This window comes from Ischnura elegans, chromosome 5 (genome assembly GCF_921293095.1).
Source record: "Ischnura elegans chromosome 5, ioIscEleg1.1, whole genome shotgun sequence".
In the NCBI taxonomy this organism is placed as follows: domain Eukaryota; kingdom Metazoa; phylum Arthropoda; class Insecta; order Odonata; family Coenagrionidae; genus Ischnura; species Ischnura elegans.
Window position 1 is genome coordinate 71,946,521 of NC_060250.1, and position 17,146 is coordinate 71,963,666.

The 17,146-nt window shown below is 35.2% G+C and overlaps 2 protein-coding genes across 7 annotated transcripts in view; one reads left to right on the forward strand and one right to left on the reverse strand.

Moving 5' to 3' along the window:
• The window catches only part of LOC124159043 (nitric oxide synthase-like protein), a 271,887-nt gene extending 263,606 nt beyond the window's left edge, over positions 1-8,281 (forward strand). Inside the window, exons 23-26 of one of the 3 annotated variants that reach the window (XM_046534534.1) lie at positions 2,123-2,250; positions 2,339-2,484; positions 4,826-5,017; positions 6,953-8,281. In XM_046534534.1, the coding sequence (XP_046390490.1) occupies positions 2,123-2,250; positions 2,339-2,484; positions 4,826-5,017; positions 6,953-7,060 (574 nt within the window). In that variant the 3' untranslated portion in view covers positions 7,061-8,281. Of the gene's footprint in view, positions 1-2,122; positions 2,251-2,335; positions 2,485-4,825; positions 5,018-6,952 lie in introns of those variants that run through there. The other 2 variants (XM_046534533.1, XM_046534535.1) reach the window with 2 other exon arrangements.
• A 5,276-nt stretch (positions 8,282-13,557) lies between these two features.
• LOC124159045 (carnitine O-palmitoyltransferase 1, liver isoform) overlaps positions 13,558-17,146 on the reverse strand; it is a 131,911-nt gene continuing 128,322 nt past the window's right edge. For all 4 annotated transcript variants that reach the window (XM_046534540.1, XM_046534539.1, XM_046534537.1 and 1 more), the window contains one exon: positions 13,558-16,661. In XM_046534540.1, the coding sequence (XP_046390496.1) occupies positions 16,575-16,661 (87 nt within the window). In that variant the 3' untranslated portion in view covers positions 13,558-16,574. The remainder of the gene's footprint in view (positions 16,662-17,146) is intronic.

Here is a 17,146-nt window from a genome sequence, read left to right on the forward strand (position 1 = left end):
GCTGTTGGGAGATCCAAGATGATCATCTCGAGGCAGTCAAAGCAAATGATTGATTCAAAGCAATTAATTTCTTCCTTTGATGCTTATATAATTTCTGAGTAATTTAAAAGCATCAGCAGTTGATGGATTTCCAAAAGAGATTAACCAGTTAATATGATTACGCTTGCTTTTTGTCACAGATATAAAAAAATTTTCACAACCTTTTATGGAAAACATTTTGAAATAATTACACAAACTTCAATTTATCCTTTGTCAACCTGTCATTGAAAAAATTTCTTCCCTAATCCCTTCTCAATTTGAATCAAAGGCCCAAGTATCCGTTAAAGGTCTTCTTAAGACTATTCATGTCCAGATAGTAGATTTAGATAGATAGTGCCTGACTCTTCTTACATAAGACCCTTGGATGGTTTATTTTTCAGAAGGGTGGTTTTCCATGCCATCTAGGTGGTATACAATAGGGACTGGAATTATAAATTCAGAATCGATTTTTGAGTAATCAAAATTTGATTTTTGTTTTAAAGTCTATACATATTCTGAAATTTTGATTTTTTACCCAAATTAATCAAAAAATCGTAATCAATATTTTTGAATAGTTAAGTATTTGCCACCTGATACCCACAGTTGTAACAAAATGCAATATTTTGTACATTACCCAGATGCCCAAGGAGATTTTTCAAAAAATTGCACATATTAATCCTGAGATCTCTTTGATGGCTTCACAGGGACCACTCTGACATTACATTTTTCCCACGTGGGAGGAAGCTTCTACTCTGTCCAAATGTTCATCCTACTTTTTTCAAAAATCGATTTGTTGTCTGAGTGTTACATTGGTGTTTGCATACTCATTTTCACTCTCACTCAAATCTAAACAGTCCCGTTAATTCTCATTCCAAAAGATTTGCAGTATTCGCTGTCATATAGTCTCACTATTATTGGCAATTCTATGCATTGGTTTCAACTCGCTACGTAAAAAAAGAGACCAATGTATAGCCAATCCCTCAATATGTAGATAAATAAACTACAAGCATAATTTCATGAAACTATGCAAATATAAATAAATTATTGCAAATAACAGGAATAATTTTTGTGGAAAGCCAACAGCATCGGATCAATTAAGCAACCGCCATAAGGAATTAGTGGATGCTGTCCTCAAAATTCTTGTCTAAAAAGTAGTAGAAAGAGAGAAAAACGAGTGAGCAAAATAACAAAGAAAATGAAGAGATTGAGTGAAATAGCATGGTGTGGAGCAAAGCAAGGAAGCAAAATTCAAATGCAAAAATTTGTTATGGGTGTGAGGAAAAAATGTGTCAGGCTTGCTGATTTTCCCTGGAGTGTCCAGATATCGAGGTTTGAGTCATCATGGTTCTAATGTTGATCATATGACTCTTCTAAAATGCTTAAAAAACTTAAAACTCACTACTTATAAAATTTCCTGAGGCAAGATCCCCAGTTTAGGCCTCCCCAATATTTTTTGTAAGTCGGCATCCCTGTGTATAGTCTCCCTATTTCAGTAATAATTACAGTGGTAGCTCGGTATAACAAATAAGTGCTCATAATCTCTGAAAAGTTGCTCGCTGCATTCATTATATCTAATGGTGAAGGATGAAGCCCCCCAACACCCATATCACCTTTACTTACTGTCTCTTTTTTATTAAGGCTGCTGTGAGGTTTTTGCATGATATTTTTGTACTTCGTTGATTATTCTGATTCAAATAGTATGAATAAGTATTTGAATGATATTTCAGTTCAGATTGTGCATAATGTTTTACTTTTGATTTGATTTTTGTATTAAGTAGGTAATAACTGCATCTGTTATCAAAATTGAATTATTCCAGTTGAAAATTTGTTTTTTTTTCCTTTTGTGATGCTAATCATCATTGTTGCTAGTTAACAGTTCATTGTCATTAATTCCAATCCCCTGAGACAGATGAGTAGCCAATTTCATTCTATATACATGCTGCTCATTTCGTGTCGATATCTATTTAAATAAACTGCATGTTTGGTGGATTTGGTCTCCTTTATAGCTATATCATTGCATATAACATCACAAGGTAACACAATAACAAACAAAATCTCTTTGAATGACAAATCTGTAGCTAAGCATTTTTTTTATTTTCTCAAGTGCTCCAAACTTTAGAATGCCTGCTGACCAGAGTAGACCAATAATAATGGTTGGCCCTGGCACTGGAATTGCACCATTTAGAGGATTCTGGCAGCATCGAATGAGTATTGTAAGGTCAGCCCCTACAGGTACGAACATTCTCAAGAATTCCAACATGTCAGATACAATAGGCACATATTTGGCCATAAAATACAATAAAACTGTTTCTTAAAGGAGGACCGGAATTAGGGAAAACATGGCTATTTTTTGGATGCAGACAAAGGGAGATGGACTTGTACAGAGAAGAGAAAGCAGAAATGTTGAAAGAAGGAATACTGTCCAGAGTTTTCCTAGCATTATCCCGTGAACCAACAATACCCAAGGTAATGATATTCAGTCTTCAATACCAGTGCCCAAGCTATGGTAAAAGTATAAATATAGGTTATATGCATTCAGAGCTGCCCAGGGGTGGCATTTTGGCCAAGACCTCAAAAAAACATTCTCCATCTTCTTCAAGGGAGGGTGGGAGAAGGGGATAATATATCCAATGGGAATTAATTTGTTCAAGACCCTCAAATATCTCTGAGCAGCATTCTGTCCATGATTATTTATGTTACGGGTTGTGTAATGACGGAGAAGTGTACACCTATCCTTCTAACTTTGCTTAGAAAAATCCAAATGATTGGTCTTGTAATTCCCACGACTTGGGGCTAAAAATGTCTAGAACAACTGCTTCAGACTGCTTTGGATTCTAAATTTTCTGGTGTCAAGTATAAGAAAAATTCTAAGTAAACTGATACCAATTAGGAGATATGAGTAACAAAAAACTCTTTGAGTTTGGCTGTATGCAATCATTTAACCTGTTTACAAGCAACTCTTTGCAATAATGAGGCTAATTGGGGAATTTTGCATCATTAATCAAGAAATATTAATCCTGCTTATTTTAATCATACATACATCAAGATTACACATAAAATCCTATGACAATCATATCTACCAAGCAGGATTGAAACCTCTCAACAGCTAGACTGGCACTTAAAGTATATGATACCCATGTGAGTCAAAGTTACTCATCATTTTTATATATTTTATGCTCTTTAGTGAATTCACTCACCATTTATAATCCCTTTTTATTCAAATCGCCCATATATTAATGCATGTATATTTACTCTCAGATAAAGATTCTTAGCTGTTAGAAATAGCAATTGAAGGATCTAGTGTTAGATGTTTTAGGGCTCATGTTTAGACAGCCAATTCATGAGCCTCCATTAGCTTAGGTATTAGCAAATTTCCTCATCAAATGGTTACCCGTTCCCCATTCCGTTATCTTATGACATTGTGTTTAGATATAAGTGTATGTGGTATGGAATAAGTTTTATTTTGAGGAAGAAACATGGTTTAAGATATGAAATCAGAAGTTGAGTGAAATACTAGCGAAAAGTGCCAACCTAAATTTAAGAGTTTTGTAGCACTTTATGAAAAAACACAATATGAAGTTACTACTTTAGATATCAATGTAATGTTTTTTTTATTTCACTAAAAAGGAATTATTTCTTGATTATAATATTCTAATACATTGGATAAAGGATAAATTAAATTATTACGACAATATTAGTTTGAAAATCCGGTCTCCGCTCGAGCTGATATATCGGCTCATGGCACTTTTCGCCCGTGGAGCAAAAGCTGATATATCGGCCCGTGGCACTAAGAGGGTTAATAAGTAATTAATAGTTCCTTCTCATCATTTTTTTTACCTGTTCAACAATGTAAAGATCACAATGTTACAGTTTTTGCTGTTTTTAAGAAAGGATTGGAAAATTCAGTGAGAAAATGACATGAGAGGGTATTGATTATTCCAACTGGACTTCCGAAAGCCTGGGTTAGAAGAGTGAGGGGAGTGGATTCAAATTTTGGCATTCAGATTGGAGTACAGGGGTAAAAAGGTTACCATAAATGGCTCTCTATCTCAGCCAGTTGGCACTGGATCAAAGGTCTTGGGAGAAGGGCCCATGCAGAGTACCTCTCTATTGAATGTTATTGTGAGTAGATACAGTGAAACCTGTCTTTAGCAGCTATGAAGTGAGTAAAGAAATAAATGTGTCTCATTAACTATCTTTGCCATTGTATTGGCTCTTGCATCTCGAATGAAAAGTTCAGTTGACTGATATAACAGCCCTAACAAAATATAATGCAAAATTTAATGAAACTGCAAAAATTACATTTATTTCTCAGGCAATTCAAAATTTTTATCATTACTAACCATGTCTATTTTAATTGTGTGAAGAAATCCATCACTCGAATGTCCTTAGCTCAATGTTGTCTGCTGAAGTCCTACGCCTGAGTCCAGAGGCTGTATTGTGCTGAGTTCAAATGTCCAAGGAGGGTAAAACTTCCAAGAAAAGATTGGGGAATGGGGGGGCTCAAAAATCCTTCAGGGCTGGCTTCTGAAAAGAGGTGGAATGAACGTTACTTGTATGGGAATTACATTTGATTCCAGGGAAAAGCGATCACTGAATTGAGATGGCCATTTAAGCAGGTTTCACTGAATACTTTATTTGTTTAAGGAAGATCATGCTTAGATTTATTCTGGTGGATGTTGTTCAGTGTAAGAATACTGGGGTAAGTATTAGTTTGGTTCAAATTTTCTTTTTTGCTTTACCATCTACTATTTCTTGCTTGTAACTGAAAAATTTTCCCTATGTGTGGACTCCACATTTCAAATAGACCTACGTTCAGGAAATGATCCATAGAGAGTCCAGCGCAGTCTACCGCCAGCTGGTTGATGAAGGAGGACATTTCTATGTGTGTGGTGACTGCACCATGGCAGAACATGTGTATCAAACCCTGAAACAAATTATCCAGGAGAAAGGGGGAATGTCTGATGCTGATGTGGAAAGTTATATGCTCACTCTGAGGGTAAGTTTGTGGTATTCGAAATTTATTGAGAAAATGATGAGTTTATGAGTTAAACATTTTCTTTCTTCTAAACATTGTCTTTCTCTTAAATTGGCTCAGTCACCTTTTTGCTTGCATTGTTCATTGTGATAAATTTTGATAAATAAAAGAGGTCAATATTTTTCAATTCTCGATACACCGCCTATCTCCGAGCATCCTTGTCTTTTAGTAAAAGCAAATATAATCTTACATGCACACCACGTTTTTCGTATTCGATACCTGAAATGTTTTTCTTAAAAGTTATTTTAACTTTCTTATTTTTCTTAAAGTTATTTTAACTTTCTCATTTTTCATGTTTGAAATTTTAAATCTAAGGGACTGTACACCATTATTTTCTTCTTTTTAATAAAACTTGGTATTTTATAAAAAAAAATTATTTTATGATATTATTTTTTTCCTGACATTTCTGTCTCTATTTTTTTTTTAAATCTGCCTCATAATTTTATATTTCCTCACTCTCTCCATTAAAATTTCCTGTTTCTGTGGGTGGAATGTATTCAAATAATGGCACTTGCTTGATTCTGTAAGGGGTGAGTGGCTTGCCTAGTGGACAGAGTTCTTGGCTGCCAATTGGGTGGTCCCAGATTCACTTTATAAGGTGTCACTGAATATTACATTGGTGCTTGGTGCAATGTTTTTTGTTAGAATGTTTTTGTCATTTCCACTATTTTGTCCATCTCAATTCTATTGTGATTCCTGATTTCGATTTGTTTCCCGATCCCTGTTCTCGGTTATCAATCACTTGTTTCACTTTTATTTTAAATTTGAAAACTCTATCAGTGATTTTCAAAATTTCCAAGGATATTTGGTTTTGATACCATGGGACCAACCCTGCAGCACCCACTAGGGTGCCTTGTGCCTTGTTTTGCCACTTTTTTTGAGGAGCAAATCATAATACCCAACAAAAGTTACATACCTGGATGGGTATTACAAAAATGATTTTTTTTCCAAATCGGAAGCGTCTTCTGTTCGCCATTTCATCTTAAATTTTCAAATTTTTAAATGGAAAATGTTGAAAATGTAAATAATTTGAATTTGGCTTGAGGGAGCACTCACTTTTTGGTATAGGATATAACTTTGGACTTAAATTGATATTATTGATCAAATACGTCAGCTACATTGCCTGTGATTATTATTGAGAAAATGACTTTTTATCGTGTCCTCGCTTTACCGAATTTCTCCGAATATAGTCCCCCCCCTAATTTTGAGGCTTCAGTTCCGGGAAAAATTGAAAAAATGCGTTTGAATATAGTCCCCCCCTTTACTTTTCACACAGGCATTTTTGGAAAAAAAGGGGGGACTATATTCAGACATATACGGTGTTTGTAGTACCTATCCGGATACACAACTTTTGCTGGGTTTTATATTCCCTCCTCAAAAGAAGTTGTAAAATGAGACAACCACTAGCACCCACACACTGGGGGGTGTGCTCTACTTTAAAAGGGGGAGAGTTTCTCGCTGGCAAAGATTTTAATTTAACCATTTCAGAACTTCACTCAAGCCTATCTTCTGGCATTGTGGAATAAAAATGGAAGGGGTTGCCAGCGATATGTGAAGCATGGCTTGCACAATTTTGTTATCTCAATTTTCAATGGGGGAGTCGAGGGTGGACACACGCCCATCCATGCCTATTACTCATGCAATTATTTTGCAAATGATCAGATCCATAGCATATCTCTTTTTTAAGTTAATCAATAAAAGTTTTATTGATCAAGAGAAGTTTTTCGTACTGAGTTTTGCACAAATTGTATTACATAGTATAGATTCTTTTTGGCTTTTGTTCCAATTACGGTTATAGTCTCAAGAACCACGGGAACTGAGAACTGAACTCACTGATTCATAATTGTTCCCATAATGTTTTGCAAGTATCTTAAGAATAAAATGCTTCTTCTTCAGGATGAAAATAGGTATCATGAAGATATATTTGGAATTACACTTCGCACTGCAGAGGTGCATCATCGGTCAAGAGAATCCGCAAGGATACGAATGGCATCTCAACCATAGAACTAAATGTTCAAGTCAGCAAGTATGCTCAACTCCTGAGTATGTTTGTTCTGAAATACCTAACCTCTTTCTGGTGAGGTAGAATGGACACCAATTGTGAATAATTCCGAGGAAAAAGATGAAAGAGAAGTATTATTGATGGTACATTGCAACCAGTTTTCATTTTTAGCCTCCCCTCCAATTTTTTTGAAAGATTTGGCAAACAAACAATCTCTGTTTGTATTCCTTTTTATAATAAAGTCCTGCAAACTAGCAGAACATTATCAGAATGAATTCATTTTTATAGATATGCAGTGGCATTCTTATAAATATATGTATTTGTGATAATTAATACTTTATGATTTAAGTGTGCCTTGAATCAATAACCTACCTTATAAATAAAAAAAAGAGGAGATAACATCCTTTTCTCTTGGAATTCCCCACCAGCAACTCTTTGTGATTTCAAAGCAAAGAGGCAAAGCTGAAGGGAAGTCTCCACTATGTTGAATTCCTTCAAATTTATGTAGGTAGGTACTTGTGCATTGCCTAACGTGATTTTTGTGTGGACTTCCACAGATCTCTTTATCTTAACAGTTAGAGGTTCATTCAATCTTTACTCTGAACTTACCACGGTATGACTTACTCTTATTTATTCGTGGTGAATTGCCTTTGTCTATAATGCAGCATTTTTTCAAATTTAAAACTTTTATATCATAATTCTTCATGGTCTCTATCCCTTTGATAAAAATCTTCTGCATCAGTAAGATATGGTCTATATGACTATGTATGTACTTGTTCTTCATCAATTTATTGGCCTAATACATATAAATTATTCCCAACAAATTTGTCAATTGTACAATCACTGCTTAACTGTAAAAATTTCTAACTTTTGCTGTTTCCACTGTATTATAATAATCATGCCAGTATTGTAATTATTGTTAAGGATGATTAAACCTTTGACTGACATTGTTAATAACCTATTCAGTAATACATCATGAATAAGTTATCGTAAATAAGATTTCTGGTGTTTTGTGTTTTTTTTCTTACGTACCATTTAATTGAGAGAGTATGCAGATTATGGCATCACTATAAATAATACCATTTAGCTAAAATAATACAGTATTGTTATTTTTATATCACTACCATATTGTTATGGTTCAGCAGATGTTCATATCTTGATCTTATCCCTGTTATCATGTTAAAATACTTTATCTCAATAAATATATGATTCAGCTCATTAAACTGATATACAATATGAAATTTTTTACTGTGTGCCCATAATATTTAAGCAGATTTGAACAAAATTTGGGGTGGTGGATCTAAATAATTATGCACAAAATCAATATTCTTTTATCAGCTTTAGGCCAGCTACCCACTGGTCAGACAAAACATTTTTTGAGAAAACGTTTCTTCGGAAAGCAAAAATGTTGCACTGGTGTGCTGTGGTCTCAGACAAAAGACAAAAACATGGCAGGGAAACAAATCCACTCAGTTACCTGCAGACCAGTATATGGTGAAAACCCAGTGAGTGTGTGGTGCTTAAAATGAATGAGGAAGTGGATGTAGCAATTATGTTGAGGAACATTATACTAGTTGCTGAATTAAATGAAGGAAGCATTGGGTTCATCACATTAACCCCTCAAGCTTGACTTTTAATGCCCGTGGTCCTTCTCTCAGCGTGTACGACACAGTATTTGCATCCTCCGATTGCCATGCCTCAAGCGTGCGCGACGGCCTCCAAATGTTTCTTTAGGTATTCCTATCTCTTAAGGTTCCATGTATGTGCTTTTAGTGAGTATAAATGTGAGATACATCTGCCTGCTATTGTTCTGTGCCCCTGTGTGGTCTCTGTTTGCATTCTCGTATTTTTTAGAATATTTTTTTCTAGCTGATGTCAGGACATAAATGCTTCCTCTAGGGTCAACACTAGGGTGGATGCTAATGAAAGATATCCTTCCACTCAAGCTCTGGTTTATGCGCTTCCTAAAGACCTAACGGGTATAGCAGGCGTGGATTTTTCAATGCAAACGCTATGGCTGTCGTGGGGGAAGGGAAGTGACTGCTGAGGTAGCAATGGTCAGTGGTATTCATACCCTGCCTGCAACCCAGCTTAAGGAGACCTAAATGACACTCCTCGACCATTCAACCCAACCCTCCCACTCATTTTTGATCCTCCTCACCGGAGGACCCCGTGGTGCACTGGTTGAATCGCCAATGATTTTTGCAAAGAAAAATTTGCAGCATACTCCGATTTTTTGCACTTAGAAACGAAGTTATCATTTTGATCTGCGCGTAAGTAATTTTTTAAACGAAATTTTACCATTAATAATAATGGACTTCTGGATCTAGAACCTTATATTTACGAACTCAATTATTATTATCAATGCTAGAAATCCTTTTAAAATTTCACAATGCCTAAAAATGTTAGTTATTCTTATAGAAGTGTAAATTATTGAAAATCGAAAGCAGTATTTGGTTTAAAAAACTCTGGTAACGCAATAAGATGTCCGTGGACTCGTGCTAGGTTGGAGTTAAGAGGGTCTAGTCCAGTGCGTAAGGAAATGGCCAGGTGCCCCATTGAGATGGGTCCCAAGTCGGAGGGATGAGAATACCTAGGCAACTCCTTCCCAAAAAAGAGATCAGTGCAGAGAGGTTTAAAATATTCTTATGCTACTCATAGCACAGAAAACATTTTTCTCTCTAAGGTGCCAGCTGGAAAGGGTTAAGCTTGATTCACGTAGAGGAAGACTTTGACTAAATGCCAGACTGTGAAATGATATCCAGCCAACACAATTGAGTGAGCACAATCAGTTTCCCAAAGACACTGACAAATTTGTTGGCTGATCTAGGGGTGTCAGTTTCAAATCGTGAGTGAAGCCTTCAGCCACCCCAAATCAAATCCTCCAAAGGCACGAGGTTTCCTTGGGAAAGCGTTTGACCCCCCCAACCCAGAATGTGTCACAGTCACTTATCAGTGGCTCATAATAAAATTTAATCGCTGAGTAAGTGAGGTTTTCCAGAAAATTTTATGCTCACAGGCAAAAATTTGGTTAGGAAATGGCACCACATAGTAATTACTAATCCTTAAGGATCCATAATGGAGTTTTTGAGCTATGCCTTAACCTGCTAGTGACACAGGATTCAGCACTATCACTTACAGATCAAGAATGCAATTTCAGCCATAGGCGTATTTAGGGGGGCATGTGACCTCCCAGATGTTTAAAAAATAGATAAAATGTTTTGTACAGTTATCATTAGGTTTGTTTTCTTTTGAGTATTACGGAGCCTCATTCATTTGATTTCATATTAGATAATAACTTTCATATTAAAATAAAGAAAATATTTCACACAGTAATTGTGGTATCTTGTTTTAAATCTCAGATATGAGAAAATTGTTTGCCTGTCAGACCCTTGTGCCCTCCCCCAGAAAAAAATATCCTGGATTAGCCACTGATTTCAGCCCAATGATATTCACTGTATTATATATATGTAAGAATAATACATATAATTCATATCAGTATTCACAGATATTGAATTCCAACCCCCACTGTCAATATATGACCCAAAAATCTTACCTTCACTCCTACAGACCTCTCTTCTGCCATTCGAATCACATTTGGATCAATAAAATTATCATTTTGCGAGCAGAAAATGTTTTACTTAATCATTTTATTCACAGCCTTTATCACAAACTGGATCACCTGTTTGTAAATTCCAATTTTTGGTTTTTTGTACCCCGCATAGTGAAGTTTTTATGTACTTGTCATAATCAAGGAGCCCTAATGGCTCCAGCAACGTGCACAATTCAGCTTGTCCTCTCAGCCTCTGACAACCCTATTCTTTATCACAAAATAAAATTAAGAAAGTGCATGAAATTTTATTTACCAAAAAGCTCAATCTTGACAATTCTTGCTTTCCAGAAGTATGTATGTAATAGAAACACATTTTTTGAACTGAAGTAGCAAATTTGGAATTTTCCATAATGGCTATTGTATATGGCCTGATAATGCGTAATATGAATCATAAGGATCTTACTTCAACAAGTCAAAACACAGCTAAGCTCATGCACTCCACCTATTTTCTTTCTTTTCATTTTTGAGATAATTGTCAGTACTGTCTAAGGGAGATTGTAGCGGCCACAGGCCACTATATGTCAATTACAATCCCTTCCTTCTCCCCACCAATTGGGCCCCAAATAATTAATTTTGGGAACTACTATACATAGAGGTAATAAAAGTTTACTCAGAGCTTACCTTTCGTAAAAAGAATGGAGAATGGCAGCAGTGTGTCTACAAGCACAGTATAGTGTGGTGTTGTAGAAGGTGACCAATTAATTGAGTCATTTTCACCCTGAAGTAGAGAGGTAAGGGTCACGAGAAACTTGGCATCGGTATTAGCCTGCTCTTAACGATAGGCACCCAGGTGACTACACCTTTACATCAAATATGACAGCGATTGTTGCACTTCAAGTACCCTCCACACAACACTCGTGTAGGTATTAGGGATATTCTAAATAATTTATGCTCATACGCAGCCCATGAGGTACTAAGCCAACACACAAGCCACCATAGCAAATCACCTGGATTTGTAGGCATGGGGCAGAAATACATAACAAGTTTCGAGGATACTATTCATTACAAGTCGCTCTAGGGAACAATCTACACAGAACAGATTAATTAATTGAATATGTGTAGAATTAAATAAATCAACAATGTGAGGCACAACTGGTCACCATTAAAAAAAATTCCCAGACATATGGGATTCCATTGCCAAGACTTGACTTTGCTTCGGCAATGAAGATGCATATACACATTTATTTTCCTTCTCATAAATCACCGTATGTTTGTAAATTTTGAAGACTATGAACACTCAATGCCTGCTTCTGTGAACAGCTGCCAATATAAGCAATAAAATATTCAAGTTTCATAATTTCAAAATTAAAAACATAACAAAATGACCGATAAATTTAAAATATTATATGTAATTTTAAATGACTACACCGATGGTTAATTCTAACTACACATATCTCAAATTTGGCTGGTTTGAAACAGGTATCTTAACCCTTTCGAGACGGCGGAGTTCTCGTCTTAGCATGACTGCTGTACTGAGCCCCAAGAGATTCTTCTTTCTCATAGTATGGAGCCTTTTTGGAGGACATTCGTTAAGAAGGGTCTCGCTGAACCTTTTTCGACCCCTCCACGCAGGGACTTCGCATTATCTTAGACTCCGAGAGTAGTTGTGCTCCCTCCTTTCCGGGTTTACGACAATACCTGCGGCATTGGTTCGTGGTCAACTTATGAATTGCTTATATGTATTTAGCAAATGGATAATTGTTGCTTGCACGTAAATTACAGACTTTGAATCGAATTCCTCATTTTTATCTGAGCACTGTCAAATTTTAAATGAAGTTCTAAGGCCATTATTAACGCATTTAACGCAGCAACAATTTCCATGTTGATGTTTATACATAACTCGAGATATGAGTTAATAATTGTCGTAGAATTTCGTTTAAAAATTGTAAACGCTGCTCAAAAGACAAATAATTCAATTCTTAGTGTATATTTCTTGAGAAATAAACAAATATTTATTTCGAAAATTGACTGTATAAACAATTGAATGACCGCTGAGAGGGGGTTATAAAAGACGAAGGGTCCGGGTACCTGCTCCCGGATTCCGAGGGTTAATCCTAAACCCCGAAGCGTTGGGTCCCGAGACAAAGACGTCGTAAACCCACGACCGTCCTAAAAGGGGGGGAGCTTGAAAACGTATATATACGGCTTTCGATCTCCTGGCCGGGAAAATCTCACACGTGTATATACGCCCGTCGTCTCCCGGGTCAGGAAATGTCCACACGTATGTATACGTGTACAGTAGGAAAAAGGTTAAACAAAGTGTAATAACAATTAAAAAATAAAATACAAGTAAAAAACAACTCTTTGTTTGCAAGTGAATGCTCCTTTTTCAGATTTGTGAACTTTTGGTCATTAATATTGGTGTACAATTAAAAAAATTATTTCTTTTTTTTCTCCTGAAAAGTTGCTATTTTTGAGATACGAGTTGTTAGAACTTAGCCATTGTCATGTCTTTAAAATGGTCACCTATTCACAATTTTATAAAGTGCCTCTCTTTTGCTTCCTCCCACTGCATTAAACAAGTTTAATGCACATTTTCATCATGATTTCCTCATGCTGAATCCTATTACTGTACAATGCTGTCCAAATTAAAATATTTCCAATAATTGAGGCTCATAGACCTCTAATTTCATGTCACACCTCATGTTTCTTGCTTTCAAAAAGAATTTCCCTCACTACACTCTCCTACCCCCTCACATAAAGAGTATAATAATTTTAAAGCCCAAGCTGACGGAAGATGTGTAGGTAGCTTCAAGTAAAAAATAAAAAAATAAAGTAAATACTACAGAGTTAAAAATATCATCTCACTCAGAATACCTATCCAAGAAAATCTAATTATTAGGTCCAGGGAATCAGTTTAGGATTGAGTAGATAATAAGAACAATATTATTTTCTTTTCAATTTAATGAATAACCTTAACATATTAATTTAAGCATAACTGAATTAGAACTGTTCCAGAGATAAAAATAGGGGATCACATACACAAATTCATGATTAGCAACTAGGACACACCTCATATAATTTATTGAAAAGAGTTAAACAAAAATTTTAATTCCAATGATAACATGCATTATTTCTGATAAGTATGCAAAATTGAAGTACATACAAGAAAACAAAACAAGCAATCCCAAGTTATATCACCAAATAAACACAAAGAAATTATAGTAGATGAAATATCTGAAAAATGTCCAGAAAGAGCACCGAAAAAGATTTGTTTGAAGTATTGAAAAATAAGGCAAAATTCTTTTGAACTATATCTAACTTTAAAGTAATCCACAGCAATGAAGAAACATCTGTGATGAATAATTCAATTTTTGAAATCGTTTTGACACCAAGCGGTTCTTTTGAGATTAAAAAATAGGATATTAAGATAAGGAGCTCAATAATTTCATTAGATTCCATCTGTTAGGTTTTGCAATAGCTCAAATACATGTGGTTCACTCAGAAGGCTTTACCTGATCTCGGCTAATTCTAAAAATTAAAATAATATGCTACCACCACCTACTTTTGAATACAAAAATCATATTCTGAAATTATTCAACTCATCATGATGTTTTAATTAAAGTAAACACAACCAGAAAGAAAACATGACAACAAAAATAAAACGTGACACTTAGGCTTTTAAGCAAGATTAACTATCTTATGACTGAAATCAATTAATATTGTAGTTTAATTAATAGACAAAACCATAAAACCAGAGTGATGCGCTTATTCTTTACAGGCAACAGCAAAAAAAAGGAAAATACATCTACCAAATGGAAAAATAATAAAAAGAGTGTGCTCCTTGATAGCATTTGAAACAGTTAAATCCATAAACACATTTCTACTAAGTGCATCAAGGGAACATATACAATTCTGGCACAGTTAATGAGACGCTCAAGGCTATCACCACAACAGTTGACCAGAAATTAACAACAACTGGACGAGACAAGAAAAATTGCATTGATTGGCATTTTATCTTTGTTAAAAAAATCTACTTTGTATATCGACAACTTCATCCCATTCACTACTACCTAATTAGTGCTTTCTCTGAGGATCAAAGAATTCTTTTGACATGACAAAACAAAATATTTACACCGAAACTCCATCATCGTTCAACTGAGCAGATCCTAATAGTAATACTACCAAGCAATCTCAAAGAAATAGGAGCCCTTAATAGGTTGGACCAATCTATACAACAACATGATTCTTATTCCCCTCAGAAGCACATAAGTAAATTGCATTGATAAAATGGGATTTTAATCAGTCTATTCAACTTCAACACACTACACATACACAACATTAAAACAATGGGGCATAATGCTTACATCCCATTAACATGTAATGATATAGCAGTACTTGGGAAAGAGTATCTCACGCCACAATAACTTGCAACCACAATAATGACAATCATAGTCTTTAAGGTCTTAAATTAAAAAAAAATTTGTGGCAACAAGTACAAAATAAATTTTGCTCTGTGACAGAATGATATCCAAATCAAAGATTATCAGGCACCATTTTGCATGCGAACTTTATCCACAAATTAAAGCAATGATTATAGATGATAAATAAACATTCATGAGGTAAGGGAAATACTACAGTCAACATTCACAAGCACAGAGCTGACACAACATTAACCTGACATTAATATGTCAATAAATGTGCTTGGAAATGAGGTTGCATTGATTCTAAAATTAATCTGGGTCTTGAGGTATTAAAATATTAATATCAATACACAAGAGGAGAAAATAAGACCAGAAACATGATGTGCTCTCTTTAAACTGTGAAAATATTCAACAATTGCTCTTTAATTTCAAAAGGGATATGACAATGCCAGTCAACTGCTTAAAATTTTTAAAACAAAATCAAAATAAACATTCACAAATATATTATTTGACAACTGGATCAATTTGATACATCATGCTTGGCAATGAATAATGCAATGATTGATAGCAACCAGTATGGAAGCAATGATCATGAAGAGTGATAACATACATAAGCTACCAATGATCAACAAGCACCACAGTACACAATCTCTTGAGGAATGCTTGGAGGTAATATTTACATTGCTCGTCATGGGATGAAGTAAAAAAATATAGTTATGGAAGGGTAGTAACATATAAACATCAATGGGAACGTAAATGGTGAAATGATAAAGGATGATATCCCCATAATCCCAGCAACGTGAGTAACAGGAGCTAACAGTAACACTATGGATTCAGTCGATTTGACTCCTCTTAAAAAATCACCTTTGATGAAGGACGGAGGAATTGGCATACTATATGAACAACTGAGAATATGGACAGACTAAGCATAACTGCGCACACCATCTGAAAGATGAGTCACAATACGATGATGGCTCCTCTTCGAGAAGGTTAAGCTTATGTCACTCGTCGTGTCACAGTAAAAAGAAAAAAATTACATACTGCAATATGCAGCAACTGATCTCAAGGTAACAGACTTTAAATTCTCAAAGTCATATTTTACTACATTTAAACAAATGTGTTAGCATGCCATGGAAACCATGATACGACATTTCAAACTCAGAGCTACTTAGCAGAGTTACTTCAAGTGATTGCCAAAGAATTTATAGTCTGCCCATTCCTCAATAATTACCCACATGATAATACAATCATCTCCAGCATCATGGTTTAATAGGTAGATAAATCATATCTTGATTTGTACCATCTAATGTACAGAGAACCAATAGTTCACAGGGGAAGTGTTCACATCATCCTTAACTATTTTGCCTCTGCTTTTCCAACACTTACATTACTATGATAGGCACCAAGTGAGAATAAACAAGATTCTTCTTTCCTACAATGAAGTGAGGGTAAAGAACAGCATGACATAAGGGGATGATGAGAATAATATTGAACATAAAGAGACAACACTACTCAGTGAGCTTCTACATTTCCTCTCTTCTATTTGGATTTGGCAGCTGGCTTTTCAAAAAGACTCCTTATGTCTGCTAAGGCACGTTCAATGCCTTTAGAAAATCGACTTGAATCCTGTAAAGTATGGAATTATAAAAGATAATTAATATTATGATCACAAATACTTAGACCTTTTCAAACCCAGCAACACAAAACATTATTACGGATTGTTTTTCATTTGCTGGCTGCCTTCAGCTGAAACAATTACACTGTTCTGCAAAAAAAATAGTTCAAAAATTGCCTCGCTACAATTTAGGATGTTTCTGGCTAATTTTGGGTCGCTGAATCCAAAAATGACCTCCGTTTTTTTCTATCACCCTCCATTTTTACGCAACCCCTAAATTGGGGAAAACAACCCCTTATCTAAACTTATCGCTTTTCAAGGGAATTTTACTAATGTTATCGGCTTCTGATTGAAAAAAACTGACGTTTAAGGGCTATCAGGGTCAAGATAAAGACTAACTTCACCAGGTTTGAAAAGATTCAGGGGGTGAAAATTGAAAAAAAAACTTTAAAAAACATTAAAATAACCATTTTTCTTCGTTTTTATGACATATGAT